This window comes from Pinus tabuliformis, chromosome 8, assembly GCF_031772625.1.
Source record: "Pinus tabuliformis cultivar Carrire ecotype Pingquan chromosome 8, CPIR1, whole genome shotgun sequence".
In the NCBI taxonomy this organism is placed as follows: Eukaryota; Viridiplantae; Streptophyta; class Pinopsida; order Pinales; family Pinaceae; genus Pinus; species Pinus tabuliformis.
The window spans coordinates 299,301,907-299,318,389 of record NC_142294.1 but is presented as its reverse complement, the minus strand read 5'-3'; the positions used below and the strand labels follow the sequence as shown (position 1 = coordinate 299,318,389).

Below are 16,483 nucleotides of genomic sequence, written 5' to 3'. Positions count from 1 at the left end.
ATTTGTTTAGAGATCTCTATACGTTGTTCTGGAGATCTCACCATCTTCTGGACACAGGATAATAATCCATCCATGATCTCAACATCAAAATTAAACCCACATGCATAAGAAAATGCAGGGTTCAGGAAAAGCCTAGCAGCATGAATGGGACGATGGAGTGTGTTGTTCCATCGCTCATCAATCACTTCCCATAGAAGGAGTTGTTTCTGAAACCCATCATCTCCCTTATCATCATAGTAGGACCGAATGGCTTCTTTGGCCCTGTCCATGGCTTCATACAAATAGCCCATTGCGGGCTTCTCACCATCAACCAACCGAAGAACCTTTACCAAAGGTTCAGTAACGGCGCACACCTCCTGCACTCCCGCCCAGAAGTCTTCCTGGTATGAAACTACTCTGCAGACAACGTCTCCTTCTGGTTTGCGGCTCATTGACGAAGCACGCCACTCCTCTGAAAGAAACATTCTCTTCAAATCCCACATAGAATTCAAGAGGGATTGAAGAGATATGAAACTCGTCGCAAACCGTGTAATGGCGGGGCGCACCAACTCTTTGTTGTTGGTGCATTTTCTCATCAAGCTAAGCACAGATGTATGATTGTAAATAAATTTTGTGATGCTTTTTGATGAGTCAACAATATCTTTGACAAAGGGAATTTTCCCTATGTCCTCTAACATCAAATCAATACAATGGGCAGCACAAGGTGTCCAAAATAAAGTAGGATGCCTGTCCATAAGCATTCTACCAGCAGCAACATAATTTGCAGCATTGTCCGTTATGACTTGGACAACATTTTCTGCACCCACCTCCAAAATAAACACATCCAGCAAATCACATAAAGTTCTTGCATCTTTGATTTGATGAGTTGCATCAATAGATTTGATAAACATAGTCCCCTTGGGACAACTAACCAAGAAGTTTATAAGGGTTCTCCCTTTTTGGTCAGTCCAATCGTCTGACATAACAGTGCACCCTGTTTGTGCCCATGATGCCCTAAAATCCTCCAATCTTTGGGTGCAGTCACGCTTTTCATCTTGAAGAATCCGGCCTCTGAAATCATGATAAGAAGGGATTTTGTACCCCGGGCCAACACTGGCAATAGCATCAACAGCAGGTTGGAAAAATGGATTATTCCTTACAATGCTGAAAGGAATATCACTCCAGAGGAGAAATTTTGCCATCAACCTATCAACTTGTTCTTTTTCAGTTCTTTGTAGCATTGAACCGATAGTTGGTTGTGAACCAGGTGTGGTTCGAGAAACAAAAAATGATGATGCAGCTACCGGATTGACTGACGCTGCAGTAGAACCAGTGCCACTTGGCCCACTTCCTTCAGCTGACCTTTTTAGTTGCCTTTTGAGTTCTTCTTTGGCCTCTCTAGCGTGCTCTAATTCTCCCAATGCTCTCATGGCTCTTTGGATAAGTTCAGCATTTGTATTTATACAGGGCCCCACATCATGTCCAGGGATTTGTGCAAGGTGATACTTCAACCTGTACACCCCCCCGCGTATCTCCTTTCCACACAACTTGCAATACAAGTTTTGTCTATCATTCGGAGCTTTAGGTTCACCATATTCCCAGAAAGGATCCAATTTCCTTGGCATGTTTGTTTTTGAATTTTGAATTTGCAAACCTATGGAAAAATAAGGATTAGGAAATAGGAATTTAGGATTACAAATTACAATTTAGCATTTACAAAATTACAAAATACAAATTTCCAAAATCCAAAGTTCCAAACCCAAGTTACCCAACCAAATGGCAAATGCCAAAAAACAATGAAAAACATAAACAATGTTTAAAAAAAATGAAAAAAAAAAAAAAATTGGTTCCCATACTCATACCAAGTTACCCATCCCAAATCAATGAAAAAATACAAAAAATTCTTTAAAAACAAAAGGAAAATGGTGCCCATATGAAATTTGCCAACCAAAAACAATGAAAAACAAAGTTTTTAAACAAGAAAAACAAAAAAAAATTAATCTACATACCGTTTTTATGGAGAAATTTGTGATCTCCTCTTGAAATTCTCCAACAAGCACTTGGATTTGCTTCCAAACCCTTCAGCTCCTCTCTCCCAACACTTCTCCTCCTCCAACGCGCGCCCACAGTCAGAAATGACATAAAAAAAATCGCATTTCGTTATTATAACCCGCTGCCCCGCGCCTCGCTGCTTTTTTCATAAAAATCGCGCTTTTTTTTCGAAAAAAGCGCACTTTTTTCGGAAAAAAGCGGTATAAAAAAAGGCCGCTTTTTACCGATAAAACGCGGGTTTAAATCGGCGTTTGGAAAAAATCGCGCTTTTTTGAAAAAAGCGCGATTTAAACGCGCTTTTAACAACACTGCTTCCAATGCATTTATTATATGAAAGTTTAGGCCCAAAAATTGAGGAGTCTCAATGCATTTATTGCATAACTGACAATGTGAATTTCAAGGAGCAGAGTGTTAGACTGTGGCATGTTTTCAAGGAGGAAAAAGTTCGTTTGACTTACACGGAATTCGAGGCTGAAATTGTTAGTTTGCAACACGATTTTTGGGGCAGAGAAGGCTCATTGTGGCACAATTTTTGAGGGGTTAATGTCTGACTAGTGTCATGAAAATTGAAGGCAGGAATTGTTGGATAGTGGCGCGAGTTTCTAAACAGTTGCACAAATTTTTAGAAGCTGCCCCGAAAAGTAACGAGGGAGATAAGTACCCCTTTGTGTATTTAATGTTGTAGAATTTTCTCTGAGAATAGAAAAAAAAATCCTCTTCCTACTGGTTTTCCCTTCAGGGTTTTTCTAGGGTCTAGTTGACCAAAAATCTCTAACTGAATTTGTCATGCTTGTGAATTATTTTTTATCAGCGGAAAGTGAAAAGTAGTGGTAGATTCCAGTGTTTCAATTGCAATTTATATTCAAGTAAAATGAACATGGTGTTTGGGCATTAAACATGACAGACAAAACAAATTGAAACCGGGTGGGGCTATAGGACATAAAATTTCTATATGGTATCAGAGCACCAAGTGAACCTATAGGTGATAAAGTGCAACCAACAAGCATAAAACAACCTGTATACCCAGAGATTTGTTGTTGAGAGGGAGAGTGGTGGCTCATTTTCAGTGTTTAGAAGTTGTGTTGGTTGAGGAAGTCATATGGCTGCTGGTTTGAGGGTGGAAGATAGATGGAATGGGGCTAAAGATTTTGGTCCTTGGAAGGAGAGGATAGTCTTGTTGCTTGAGGAGTTTGGGTTGTGGGATATTGTCGAGAGTGAATTTGTGCCACCTACTGATCCTATTTAGTTGGCAGATTTCAACAAGCACAATGTGAAGGCTAAGAGGATCCTGCTTGATGCAATTAAAGTCCAACTTATACCTCTTGTGTCAGGGAAGAAGTTTTCCTATGAGATGTGGGAGTCCCTAATAACACTTTACCAGAGCATAAATGAGAATAGGAAGATGGTGTTACGTGAGAAACTAAGAAACACCAAGATGACCAAGACTAACACAATGACCTCATACCTTACCAAGATCACACAGGTGAGAGATGAGTTGGTTGTAGTGGGAGAGGCTATCCTTGATGACCAGTTGGTCAGGATGACATTGAGTAGTTTTCCCAAGAAGTGGGATGGATTCATTGATGGCATGTTGCTAGAGAGAATCTTCCAGATTGCAAGAGAATGTGGGATGATTTCATCTAGGAGGAGTGCCAAAAGCGACAACCAACAAGGTGGGGTTGATGAGGAGGAAAATGTTGCCTTTGCAGCTAAGTGCAAGAAGAAACCCAAGAAGGGGTTTGCTAGTGGGGCCAAGTAGCAGAAGGGGAAATAGAAAGTACAAGAGAAGGACATGAGCAAAGTGAGATGCTTTTCTTATCTGAAGATAGGTCACTATCAGTGACACATGAATCTCCGATCTCTCGCGATTAATCACGAGTCAAACTCTGCTCTTCCCTCAAACGATCCGATTCAACTCTAGGCGAGTCAAACTTGCGTTAACTGAGTTTGACTTGTGGTCAACCCGAGTTTGACTTGCGACTCACCGATTAATTTCGATTTAGGTGGCTGAGGCGATTTTCAACTGTCAACTCAGTGAGCACGGGTTTTAACTTTTAGGGATCCCGCATTTTTCGTTGTGTGGTTTAGTTACGTTAAAAATTAAATGTTGCTCTGTAACTTACTTCTCACTTCTCAGGCCCGCAACTCATACATCAAGAAGGTAATAGAGTCGTAGTGTAATAGAGGCATAATGTGAAGTGTGCTCCAATGTAGCTTCAACGTGTGCTATGTCAGAGATTTCAGTAGCAAACCATTATCATATCATTTCAGCAGCAATCAAGAGATTCAATTACTGCGTTTTTACTAATTCGTATGCAATATTTTATAAACTTTTAGAAGCAAATGCTTTTGGTTCTATGTAGTCACTGGTAAGGAATTAGGACCTAGTACTTTGGATCATGTTTGGACTCATAACATATATGAGATACTTATTCATTCATGATATTTGGGACATCTATTGATATTATGCATTGTTTGGAGTCTGGACATGGCTTTGTTGAATATCAATGAACAATGTTTTTTTTTTAATTCAATATGTGTATATCTTTATTTATTGAATTCACCGATTTTTTCCCCATTTTTCCCTGATCCGATTAAAACTCTTCGCTCTTTTGCCTCGCCGATTTATTGCCGATTCGGAGTCTGGTAACATTGGTCACTATGCCTTTCAGTGTCCCAATAAGATGGGGAAGAAGGGTGTTGCCACCATATTTGATAAAGAGTTTTCTTTAGTGGTGAGTCTCGCCACTAGTGTTACATCTCGACAAGGAGAATCCATTAAGGATGATCCTGACACGATAATCCATGAATTGTCATGTCCTTTTGGGCAACAAAAGGTAGGACAACTCCTGGTGTTGCTTGGGTTGACATCAATGGCAACGATCTATCAACAACTCCAAGTTGGAGTACTATAGGAGTGCCTCTCAGAGCACACTCCCAAGATGGAACTGTGCTTTGACATCAATTATTGCACTTAATGGAAATTGCCACACTCTCATATGTGCTCCCATGTGGTGGACCACACTCCCATCACACTTCCATCATTCTCCCTAGATGCTCCATAGGCACTCCCTAGACCCTCATTAGAAGCTCCCTATATGCTCCATAATGGTAATGTTAAATTCAAATTTTTACTTAAATTTTTAGCATTACAATTAATTGCTTTAGGATGCTTGGGACAAGTTCCAAGCTCATCGGACTTCATATGGAGAAAATATAATTTCAGATTCCATTCAAAATTCAACAGACTTAACAATTTTCAGGGTTTTAGGATCAATAGTTTCTGTCATATATGAGGGTATGTGATTGGCATTTAATCAAGTGCACCAAGCCCTATACGTACCCAAGTGTTGGTGGTGTTGCTTGTTGAACTCCTTTTCACGGCCTTAGTAAAAATGTACCCTTCACTCAAACCAAAATCATTGATCAAGCATGTTAAGCTTTCTCTACCATATTTTAAGGTTTGGATTAGGCAGTTCGATCAAAATTGGGTGGTGTCTATTGATGTCCCTATAGAATCGAGGTAGAGGCAAAGGCTAGACAAGAGGAAAAGAATGAAGGATGATACTCATGATGAGGGTCTCAATATAAAGAATAGTGGAGCATGGTTTGTCAAGGAGTGGTGGAACATGCATGGCGGTGCTACCCCATAGCTATAACATTTGGCCACTTGGGTGCTTTTACAATTGGTGAACACTTTCTCTGTAGAGAGGTATTTAGCAAATAGCTAAGTTTATTGTTTTGGACCTTTTGATCTTCATATTTTGGTATGTAGATGGCCTATTTTGTAATTATAGCTATTTGGTCATGTTATTATTAACAATTGCTAGACAACCTATTTCACTCCATAAGTTAATGGTCTAGTTTATATTATATGGCTTAATTTTTTTTATGTTTGTTTGTAATTGATATAATCTAGATTCTAGATGGTTGATGCTCAAATGATTAATCATTAATGTACTAGGATGCCATTCTATCTTCATTGATCTGCAAATATGCATGTTTTCATATATTCTGTAACCAATTTGGCATTCTAGATGTTTTTTTCTGATATATATATATATATATATATATATATATATATAATTATAATTGTGGGATGTTGTGCTCCTGAGGTTTTTTTGAAAATGATGCTCCCCTCTCAAAATTCTCCTGCTACATGCAATGTTGGTATAAATAGATTGCTAATTGCCTTCGTTTGGACAATACATTATACAACACAATAAAACAATAAAGGAGATGATATATTATGAGATATGCAGATACTTTGACGTACATGTGCTATTTTGGTATAAATAGATGGCTTGTTTCCCTCATTTGGACAATACATTGTAATAAACAAAGTTCGTATACGCTGCAGAATAATTCGAAAAAACTGAAATATGTAAGTATCCATTGTTGGACAAGTAGTAATTGTATATAAGAATTGTTGAATACACAAAATTGTTAGACTGAGAATGGATCTGACCATTCAAGATTAATCTTCTGTGGAATTTTCCAATCATTGGGAATTTGTGATGGATTGTTGTCATAGCATTGATTTCTGCAAACTTCAGTATTCCTTGGAACATAAATCTTGAATGGTTCAAATATGTAGACTGAATTAGTTGTCTGCTTTTGATTTAGATGTCTATAAGGTGTTCTTTTGGTTAGGCTTCCCCTTATCATGTGTGTGGCAGTTTCCTTATTTAGTTCAGGTACTGTTGTTGTTGAGTTAGCTATGGAATCATCACTTAGAATTTCCATTTTTTGAACTGCAACATCTAAATATGTTTTAATTTCTGTTGGTTTCTCATCTTCTTGAGTTATGATATTCACTAGATTGGTATTTGTTCCTATATCTTCAACTTGGACTATTATGGTTGGAGACTTCAATACTTCTGCTTGATTAAGTTGTTCTAAATTTTCATTTAGTGATTTTTGTTGAAATTTGGTACCGGAGGACAGGTGGTTCCCTTAGGCTTTGATCTTTGGCCTAGGGAAAAATGTCAAAAAGAATTTAATTTTTCTCCTAAAGTAACTTTATAATTTTTATAAAGTTAAATCTAATTTAAAAGTGACTTTAAGTGATAAAGTTAATAAGTCTAATTTTAAAGTGATTTTTATAAAGTCAATGAAAAATTAAAAAGGAAATGTGACTTTGGAAATAAATGACTAAGTGGGTCTTTATTAAAGTGGGGTGTATTAAAAAATAAAAAGTGAGATTTAAATGAGCATTTAATTTGAGCCTTAGATCTCAATCTATTTCAGCCATTGGATTTAGGGATCACCCAAAAGTCACTTGGATCACCCAAAAGTCACTTGGGGTTAGATTAAAGGAGGAAAATGAGGAAAATGTCATTCATTCTTTCATGAGCAGATTGGGAGAAGGAGAGCAAGAGAGCAAGAGAGATTTCTGAGCAGGGTGGAGAAGGAAACAACAGCTTGGCACACATTCCAAGGTAGCAGTTGAGCAGATTTGTACAGCTGGTTCAGCACACAGTGAAAGGCAGATTTTGGCACGATTTTCGAGGAGTGGTTTGCACAAAAATCGAGGAGTAGTTTGCTGATTTTTCTGCACGCAAAATGAGGGCTGTACAACGCATTTCTTGCAGTCCGTACAACGCATTTAATGCTAGCCGTACAACAGCATTTAATGCTGAAAGTGGGCACAAAAATCGAGGAGGCCGTACAGCATTTATTGCTGTCCTGTTTGCTGTAATTTCCAGTTTGCTGTGAGGCATGGGAAAAGAGATAAGTTGTAAATTTGCTTGCTGATTTTTTTGCTGAATATTTCTCACTGTGAAAAAGATAATTTTCAGAAATAAAGAAGAGCTCTCAAACTGGTTTTCCCCAAGAGTTGTAGGGGGTTTTTCCAGGGTCAAGTTGACCAAAAATGTCAGTGTTTAAATGTGTTTTAATCGCTGTTTATTACTGCTGATTTTTATTTCTGCAATTTCTAGCATTCTGTAAAATTTCCAGAATTTGTGTTTTCAGCAATATTTATTTTTTTCAGCTTGTTAAATGTATGGTTATGGGAAAGGGCATTTAACTACATGGGAGAAATAAGGTGAAACTGAAAACCGGGGTGGGAAAACAAAAATTTCTACAATTTCTTGTCACTTTTAAGCTTCTTTATTTGCGTAAGTAGGGCTTGGTTATGATTTCTTAGACAAAGAACTCTTCGCTTTTTGGATGACTTTATTTTTAGTATCTTTCTCATCTCTTAGATTTTTGATTTGTTCTACGAACCTTTGATTAAGGGTTTTTAACCGCAATTTTTCTTCCTTTCTGATAGATTCTTGTTGAATTTCTTCTCAAGACATTCATTTCGTCCTCTAATTGTTTTCGGGTATCTTTGGATTTCTTGACCTTCTCAAGTAATTTTTAATTATGGTCCCTTAAACACCAAATTTCCTTGTTACTTTTTGTTGATTCTTTTTAAAACCGATCTTCGAGTTCTTTATATTTATTTTCCGATGCTTCATTCTTTTGTCGTAGTTTTGCGATTTCTGCCTTTAATTTTTTCATTTGCAACTGCTCATTATCTCGATGTTCTTCTGTACTAAATAATCTTCAACATGCTAGACAACTTAATTTGCAACTTTTTTGAATATATGTATATCCAATTTCGTTTAGGCAAAAGAAACATTTAGTCCAAAATGTTGACTTGGTTATAGGACTCATCTTTTCTTCCTTCATCATTTTCGAATTAGGTTCCATTCTTCTCTCTTAGAATTTGACTCTTTTTTGTCTTTGTCGATAATTTTATCAAACGATATTTGACCAAGGCTTAGGCCCTTTTATAAAAAGGACCCACTTCTTCAATATACAATTGATATTTTCTTACTTTGTTTTATAACTTGAGTATATACAACCTTGAATACCCTCTTCTTCCTTTTTTTAATTAAATAATAGTCCTTCATTTTTATTTAACCCCCTTTTTTTAATACTCAATACTTTAATTCTTTAGAGGAGCCTTAAACCTTTGAGGATATAAACTTTATGCCGGCCTTTAAATGGAACTTGAATCTTATATGAGGATATAAACTTTATGCCGGCCTTTAAATGGAACTTGAATCTATATATATAATATGAAATATTTCAACACCTTAATTTATTATTATTATTATTTTTTGAACCTTAAGACTTTACCTTTATTCTTTCTAGAATCACCCTTCAAATTATAATTTGTTTTTTAAATAATATAATATCATCTTCTCTTTCTTTTTTGAATAAATAACCATGTATATCTTTCTGCTTTTAACTTTAAACAATTTCTTTAATAAAATCCTTCTCTAAATTTAATGAAAGGATGGGTGATGTTAGTTTGAATTTCTTTTCTCCAATTTAAAAATAAATAAATGTGATAAAGCATGTCTTTTAAATATCGCTGTGACTGTTTAATAGTATCTCTTCTTCACAACGTTTTCAATACTGCCAATCTAAAACACCCACAATTGCCTGTGAATTACAAATGAAATTTACCTTTGAATATATCGTACACAAGATGATCAACTTCTCACAAGCATTGATCAAATTCTGTAATATTACTCAACGGGTCTGTTTGTGGGCACTTGGGAACATTCAACGCCTTTTCAATCTATTTTTCCAAAAAACACACGAGGCACAAACTCTTTCTGAGCGAGGACTAAATGTTGGTCGACAAATGATTTTGGCAATCGGCAAGCCACGACGACAATGGTGGAAGATTGCTGATAACAAGTGACGAGAGGAACATGTGGCGTGGGTAGACAAATAGCGTTTTGGCGAAGGGTTGTGATAGCAAATGCGCTGGAGCAGAGGATGTGACTGCGAAATCAACGACAATGGTCGACTGTTGTAGGTCGGGTAGTGGTCGGCTAGTTGGGGTGGTTACGGTCACTACAGGAAGAGAATTGTCAGGTTGATAATTCGTTCATTGTACGACACACCAAAAATTTGGATATTAGGGTTGGCAGCGGTTGTGGTATGGCTAGTAGTTGGAGAAGGTTGTAGTGTCGAGCTAGTTAATGGTGGCAAATGGTGGTGGCTTCAGCGGATTTGTGATGCGAACGAAGTTCCTTTTTCAGATTAATTACTCTAGAAGACTTGGAATATAAAGATATCCATGATGATACAAATATTATATATTAAATGTATGAATCAAAATGATGATACAAATGAGAGTGAGAGGTCTGCTTATATACTATGCAGGTGCCTCTTGATGGAGGGTCATGTCTCATTTAGACACGACTCTTCAACTTAATTACTAATTAACTAATCATTATTAATTATTATCATCTACATTATTTCCTATATATTTATACATAACATTGTCTTCCTCCTCAAAAATCTTCGTCCTCAAACCTTGTCGATGAAAAAGGCTTGATCTCTTTTTCGGTTTCGAATGTCTTCCTGTCTTGGAACAATGATCTTCGTCAATAAAAGTTGATATGATCTTCTAAGTGACAAACAAAACTATTGCACTAAGAAGGGATCAGATCATCCTATATTAATATTCTGTGGAATATTCTGATCACTGGAATTTTGTAACGACTTGTCATCATAGGACTGGATTGAGGTTACATCACTATTCTCTGGAACATCAGTTTGTTGTTTCTGTTCTGAATGGTCCAGATATGTAGCTTGGTTGAGTTGTCTACTCCAGTCTACTCTCATGATTCGGATGTCGATAGGGAACTTTTTTGGTTTGAATTTCCCTTATTAAGTGTGTGGAAATTTTTTGATTTCCTTCTGGTACTACAGTTTTTGAGTTAGGTACATAATCTTTGTTTGGAATTTTCATCATCTGGATTGTAACATGTGAATGTGTTTTTCCTTCCACTAATTGATCCTCTTCTTGAGTTTTGCTATTGACTGGTTCGGTATTAATTCCCTTATCTTCAACCTGGACTGTTACGTCTGGAGACTTCGATACTTCTTGAGTAAGTTGCTCTAACTTGTCTTTAAGTGATGTCTTATCACATTTAAGCTTCTTTATTTGTGTAAGGAGGTTTTGGTTATGATTCCTTAGACGTAAAACCTCTTCGCTTTCTAGATTGTTGATTTTATTCTTAGTAGCCTCATCATCCTTTAAACTTCTGATTTGTTCTAATAATTTTTTATTAAGGTTCTTTAAACGTAAATTTTCCTCCTCTTGTTCGGATAGGTGCTTCTTGAGTTCCTTCTTTGTGACCTTAGTCTTCTTGACTTGTGCAATTAATTTTTCAACGTGGTCCTTGAGGCGAGAAATTTCTTCGTCCTTTTCCATTACTTTTTTGTAATGCATATCCGCAAGGTCTTCATATCCTGTTGTAACGCTTTCTTGTTTTGCCGAAGTTTGGTTATTTTGTCTTTCTCTTGATCTTCCAACTACACTTTCTCGGTACACTGGATTACATCGTTTTGTAGGAGTGATGATGGACGTTCAACTTGCAATTTGGATTCCATTTTCTTTTTCTCTTCATTAAAATCTGCATGTTGTCGCTTAAATATTGTCATTAATTGTTCTATATCTCTTGCGATTGATTGTTTTTGTGCATCACTTAGAGATTCGACTAAGGTAAAAGTTTTGTAACATTTTCTGCAAACCACATTTTGATTTCGGAATGGCTCTTGACAATTAGAATATCCCTTTGAACAAAACGAACATTTTGAAAAAAACCGCTATTCTTTGTGGAAATCATCTTTTTACTTCTCTCTTTTTTTTTTTCCTTTTTTTTTTTTCCCTTTAGTGATTGACTTTATTTTTCGTCAAATGATACTTTGATCAAAGGGTTTAAAGTGACCTTTTAATTCTTGTAATAATACTTTTTTTTTTTCCCTTATAATCTTTCACTTTATAAAAGTACATGCAATTCTCTTTTTTCTTTTTCTTTATTAATATCCAGTAATATTTTTGTTGACTAATCCCTTTAATAAATTTAAACCCTCTTGAAATTTAAATTCCCTTCAACGTTTATGTTTCTTTTTCATAAGTTAATAATCACAATATATATAACCAAAACAATTTTTTTTTTGACTTTTAATTATCCTCACTATACAAACAACACCGTACAAACGCGTTCGTGCGATTTGTCCAATCCAATGCACTGTGTGCTCAGTTAATCCAATATGATGGGTAGAGTCGTCGATTTTAGCGGACGTTGCGGTCAGTAGTTTGTTGCAAGTTGCAGCCGCTGATGGCGGTTTCAGGGAGATTCCTTTGCACGAACAACGATTGATTATGCAGTGGAATATTCAGATGATGACTGTGCATAGTGGTTCCAATTGTTGGCACCACACAGATTAAAATCAGTGGCAGTTGGAAGCTGGCTTGTGGTTTCTGCAGCGAACCGCAACGGTAAGGTGGGCGGTTATGGTGATCTGGTGAATATAACACGATTAAAATTGTGGGTAAATTATTGTTTTACTGTGACCTATGTGCTACTCTTCTATTGACATGACCCTGTATTTATTTTTCTATCTGCGTCGTTTCGAGTTTTCTACTTTATGATATGGATTCTGAAAACCGAGGCTAGAGTACTTGTGATGGTGATGACATAGACCAATGGTCGTGCAGTTGGTACAACGAATTTGGTGGCAGCTTGGTAGGAATTGAACAACTAGTAGTACATGAACAAGCGATGGTGGAATATGGTGGCGACTGCGACACTCTAGTGGCTGGCGGCATAATGAAGGCAATGGTCTAAGGCGGAGGCGTAGGAGAATCGCGCTGTGTTGACGCGACAATTGTTTGTAAAGCCGTTAGATCAAGGCGACAACAACTTGTGGTTTGTTCTGTCGACTAGGGCTATTGTTGGCTATTTGCGAGGATGAGGTGGACAATGTTAGTGGGGAAGGATTGTGTTGGATTTGGATGTCGGTGGATTGAAACATTGTTTTTTTTAATATTTTATATATATTTTTGTTTTTATTTTTTTTCTATTTTTTTTTTAAATTTTTATTTTTATTTGGAATTTTTAATTTTAAATTTTTTTTCTAATTTTTTACCTACAATATATGTTTTTTTTTTTCCTTATATATATATTTTAATATATTTATGGCCAAGGGCCTGATATCAAAAAAAATGGAGAACCTCCAAAAGCTTGTAGCGAAATGCTTCAACAACAACAAAGTTGACGACTTTCGACGGTCAAGGACCTAGATCGGAGAACACGACTCTATGCAGTGGTGAGCGGCCAATAAGATTAAACATGCTTTGATACCAATGAAGTGAACAAAGTTCCTTCTTCTACTCCAGAAGACTTGGAATATAAAGATATCCATGAGGATACAAATATTATATATTAAATGTATAAATCAGAATGATGATACAAATGAGAGTGAGAGGTCTGCGTATATACTATGTAGGTGCCTCTTCATGGAGAGTCATGTCTCATTTAGACATGGCTCTTCAACTTAATTACTAATAAACTAATCATTATTAATTATTATCATTTACATTATTTCCTATATATTTATTCAAATCAATTTGGTTGTAGCGCAGTTGGTAGTTCGATCTTGCACAACAGGTAATAGAAGTGTTTATAGTGGAATAGGCTGACTATAGTTGGGCAGTAGAAAACAAAGCAACAACCGATGCAAGTCATAGTGGCAGCTAGCGACGATAGTGGTCTGCGATGGACTGGAGGTAAGAGGATGCTGCGTTTGAGACTTGACGGCTGGAGCAAGGAACCATGACACACTGTTGTGTTGTGCATCGAATGTGGGTCTGTTAGGTAAATAATTTTATTTATTTTTGGTTTAATTTTTAATTTTTGTTGGTTTTGTTTATATATATATATATATATTTTCCAACTTGTTTTTCTTATTTTTATTTAAGTTTTACAAACTTTATATGTGTAATTTTTTTTAAATATATATTTTTTCCTTTTTTGTTTTAAAATTTTTCTTTTTCCTGTCCTTATATATGTACTTGATTTTTTTAAAAATGTATGGCCAAAGGCTTGTAGTATGGAGAAACTCTCGAAGCTCTTATAGCGAAATGCTTCGATTATGACAACAAGCAAGTTGACAATGAGTTCGTGGCCAAAGGTCGAGATGAACCAATGTGGTTCTGATACCAATGTAACAAACAAGCTCTGTATACGCAACCGAATAATTTAGAAGAACTGAAATACGTAAGTATCCATCGTTAGAGAAGTAGTAATTATACATAAGAATTGTTGAATGTATAAAAGATGTGTGAAATGATTACAACGAGGGCTCGCTTATATACCTAGGCAGTGCCCTACCATGAATGGTCATGTCTAAGTCATGCCTCTTCATTACTAACTAACTAACTATTAGTTAATTAATTATTATTTGTTATTATTATATTTATATTTTTGTTTATTATTTTTATATGAATTATATTCATAGCATACTTTATACAACACAATATAATAGAACATAGGAGATGAGATATTATGACATATGCAGATATTGTGATGTACACGTGCTATTTTGGAGATCTTTTTTGCATAATTTCTTCGTCAGGGCATGCTGCATACTCCAGGATTGGCCACATATTCTTCGAAGATTATCACATAGGCATGGAGGTTTTCCAGGCTGCCTAATCACCTCCAATTGTCAAAAAGTCCAATTGAGATGTTTATTTATGTATTATTTAGAATGTATCATGTTGTAAGATTTAGTAGAATGTCAGAAAATTACAGTTGAATGTATTGTTTAAAGTAAGAATATATTGTCCAAACACTTCAAGCATATTTTGTGCATTCTCTAGTGTAAGGACTGTTTAATATACCAATATACCATTGTTTGCTTGTCACAGTAATTTATACGGTAGTCTACTCTGCTATGTAGTAATATACATGATAATTCAACCAACAAAACTAAACTTGACCACAAGACCATAGGATGCTTGGTAAGGAGTAGAAGACACATTTGACTATGATGTATTCATTTCCTAACATGCTTTTGTTGCTTGTTCCAGACTAATGACTATTGTACTGTGCCTCGACAACTGAAGAATCAATTGACGGAAAGATATCCTGGTGCTAGGGAGGCATTTCTTAAAACAGGAGGCGATTTTCCATTTCTGTCACGTCCCGATGAAGTTAACCTTTACCTGCAGGTAAAACTATTTAAGATTGGGGTAATTAATAGAAGGCACTTCCTTGTTTGAATTGTTGACAATGAAAGAAACTTGACTAAATAAGAAACAGAAGAAGGAAAGTTGGAGAAATCTTGAAATGCAGAATACAATGAAAAATTGGATTATTATAAAAAATGGAATAGACACTGAATTTAAAGCTATTTATATCCTTCAATGAAACTTCTCCACCTTTTGTGCGATGTGAAATGTTTATTATTTGATGTTAAACTTTATTTTGATATATTTTCTAGCTGCACTTGAGACGTGTTGGAGTGGAAGGCCAACTTGATTTGGCAAAGGATCCTTCACAGAGAGACAGTGATGGAAATCCGACAGAGAAAAATGATCCATCAGAGGACGCTGGTGGTTCTTCTGAAAACCATGGATGTACTTTCGGCCAACTTGAAGATGGCTCACTTGCAAGCAGAAGCGTCGGTTCTTCAGATGATCCAGACAAGCATTTTGTGAATAAGGAAGTCAAATTTTTTGACTGTGAAACACTGAAAATTACAACAGGATTTCCATATATTTTTAGTATGCATCTATCACTACAATGCCGGATGATTTTGTATTTATGGGCTAGTATATTGCATTGCGTATTCATTGTTGCCAGACATGGAATGATTTCAAGTGTACTCATGAACGTCTTAGCTGATGCTTTTGTATCAGCTACCTGCTGTTCTTCTCTGTGTTGAATTGTATGACAGTAAGGTCTTGGAGCCAGCAGGTCTCTCCAGTTTGTAAAATTTGTGTAGTTTTATAATGATGTGTCTGGTTGAAAATTTAGCCTGTTTATGCACAAACTGCCTTGTGCTTGTCTACTCTCTCCTGCCTTTAATCAACTCTAGCACATGTGCATATTTATCCTGTAAAACTCTAAAGCTTGGTCGGGTTGACTTTTGTCTTGAGGTTTGAGCCAGAGAAAATATTTTGTTGTGGACCTCCTGTCCTTTACATTGTGAAAGAGGCTAAAAAATGCATATGGTAAAATAATTTAGTTATGTGTACCGTTATCCTTCCCTTTGTTGGTCCTTCATAATATTTGAAACTACAGCTGTTCACCTTGGTGAAGAAAATCAAATCATAATTTAGAAAGGTGGAGGTTATTGAGTGCTTTAAGATGATTGTTGAGTAGGAATCAAGAGAAGAGTGATAGTTTTGTCATCACAGATATATATGTTTAAGCAATCTGATCTCCAAAGGAAAAAGGTTCTTGTGTGTATGCCATTTTAATTGCAGCCTCCGAAGAATAATGCTTTTGTAAGTCATTTAAAAAGATGTAAATAGTCATTAAACATGTAACAAACCTGCATAGTGTTGGAGAATGTAATTAGTTTCGTTCTTCATAATTTGTGCTATTATGCATTTTATGTAAAAAACTAAAGAAAAGAA

At 36.0% G+C, this 16,483-nt stretch overlaps 1 protein-coding gene across 1 annotated transcript in view; it reads left to right on the top strand.

Annotated features, from left to right (window-relative positions):
* Positions 1–15,877, top strand: part of LOC149235307 (uncharacterized) — a 240,280-nt gene extending 224,403 nt beyond the window's left edge. The window contains 3 exon segments of the mRNA XM_089372068.1: positions 14,930–15,070; positions 15,343–15,782; positions 15,784–15,877. Of these exon segments, the coding sequence (XP_089228194.1) occupies positions 14,930–15,070; positions 15,343–15,782; positions 15,784–15,835 (633 nt within the window). The 3' untranslated portion in view covers positions 15,836–15,877.
* Positions 15,878–16,483: the final 606 nt, after the last annotated feature.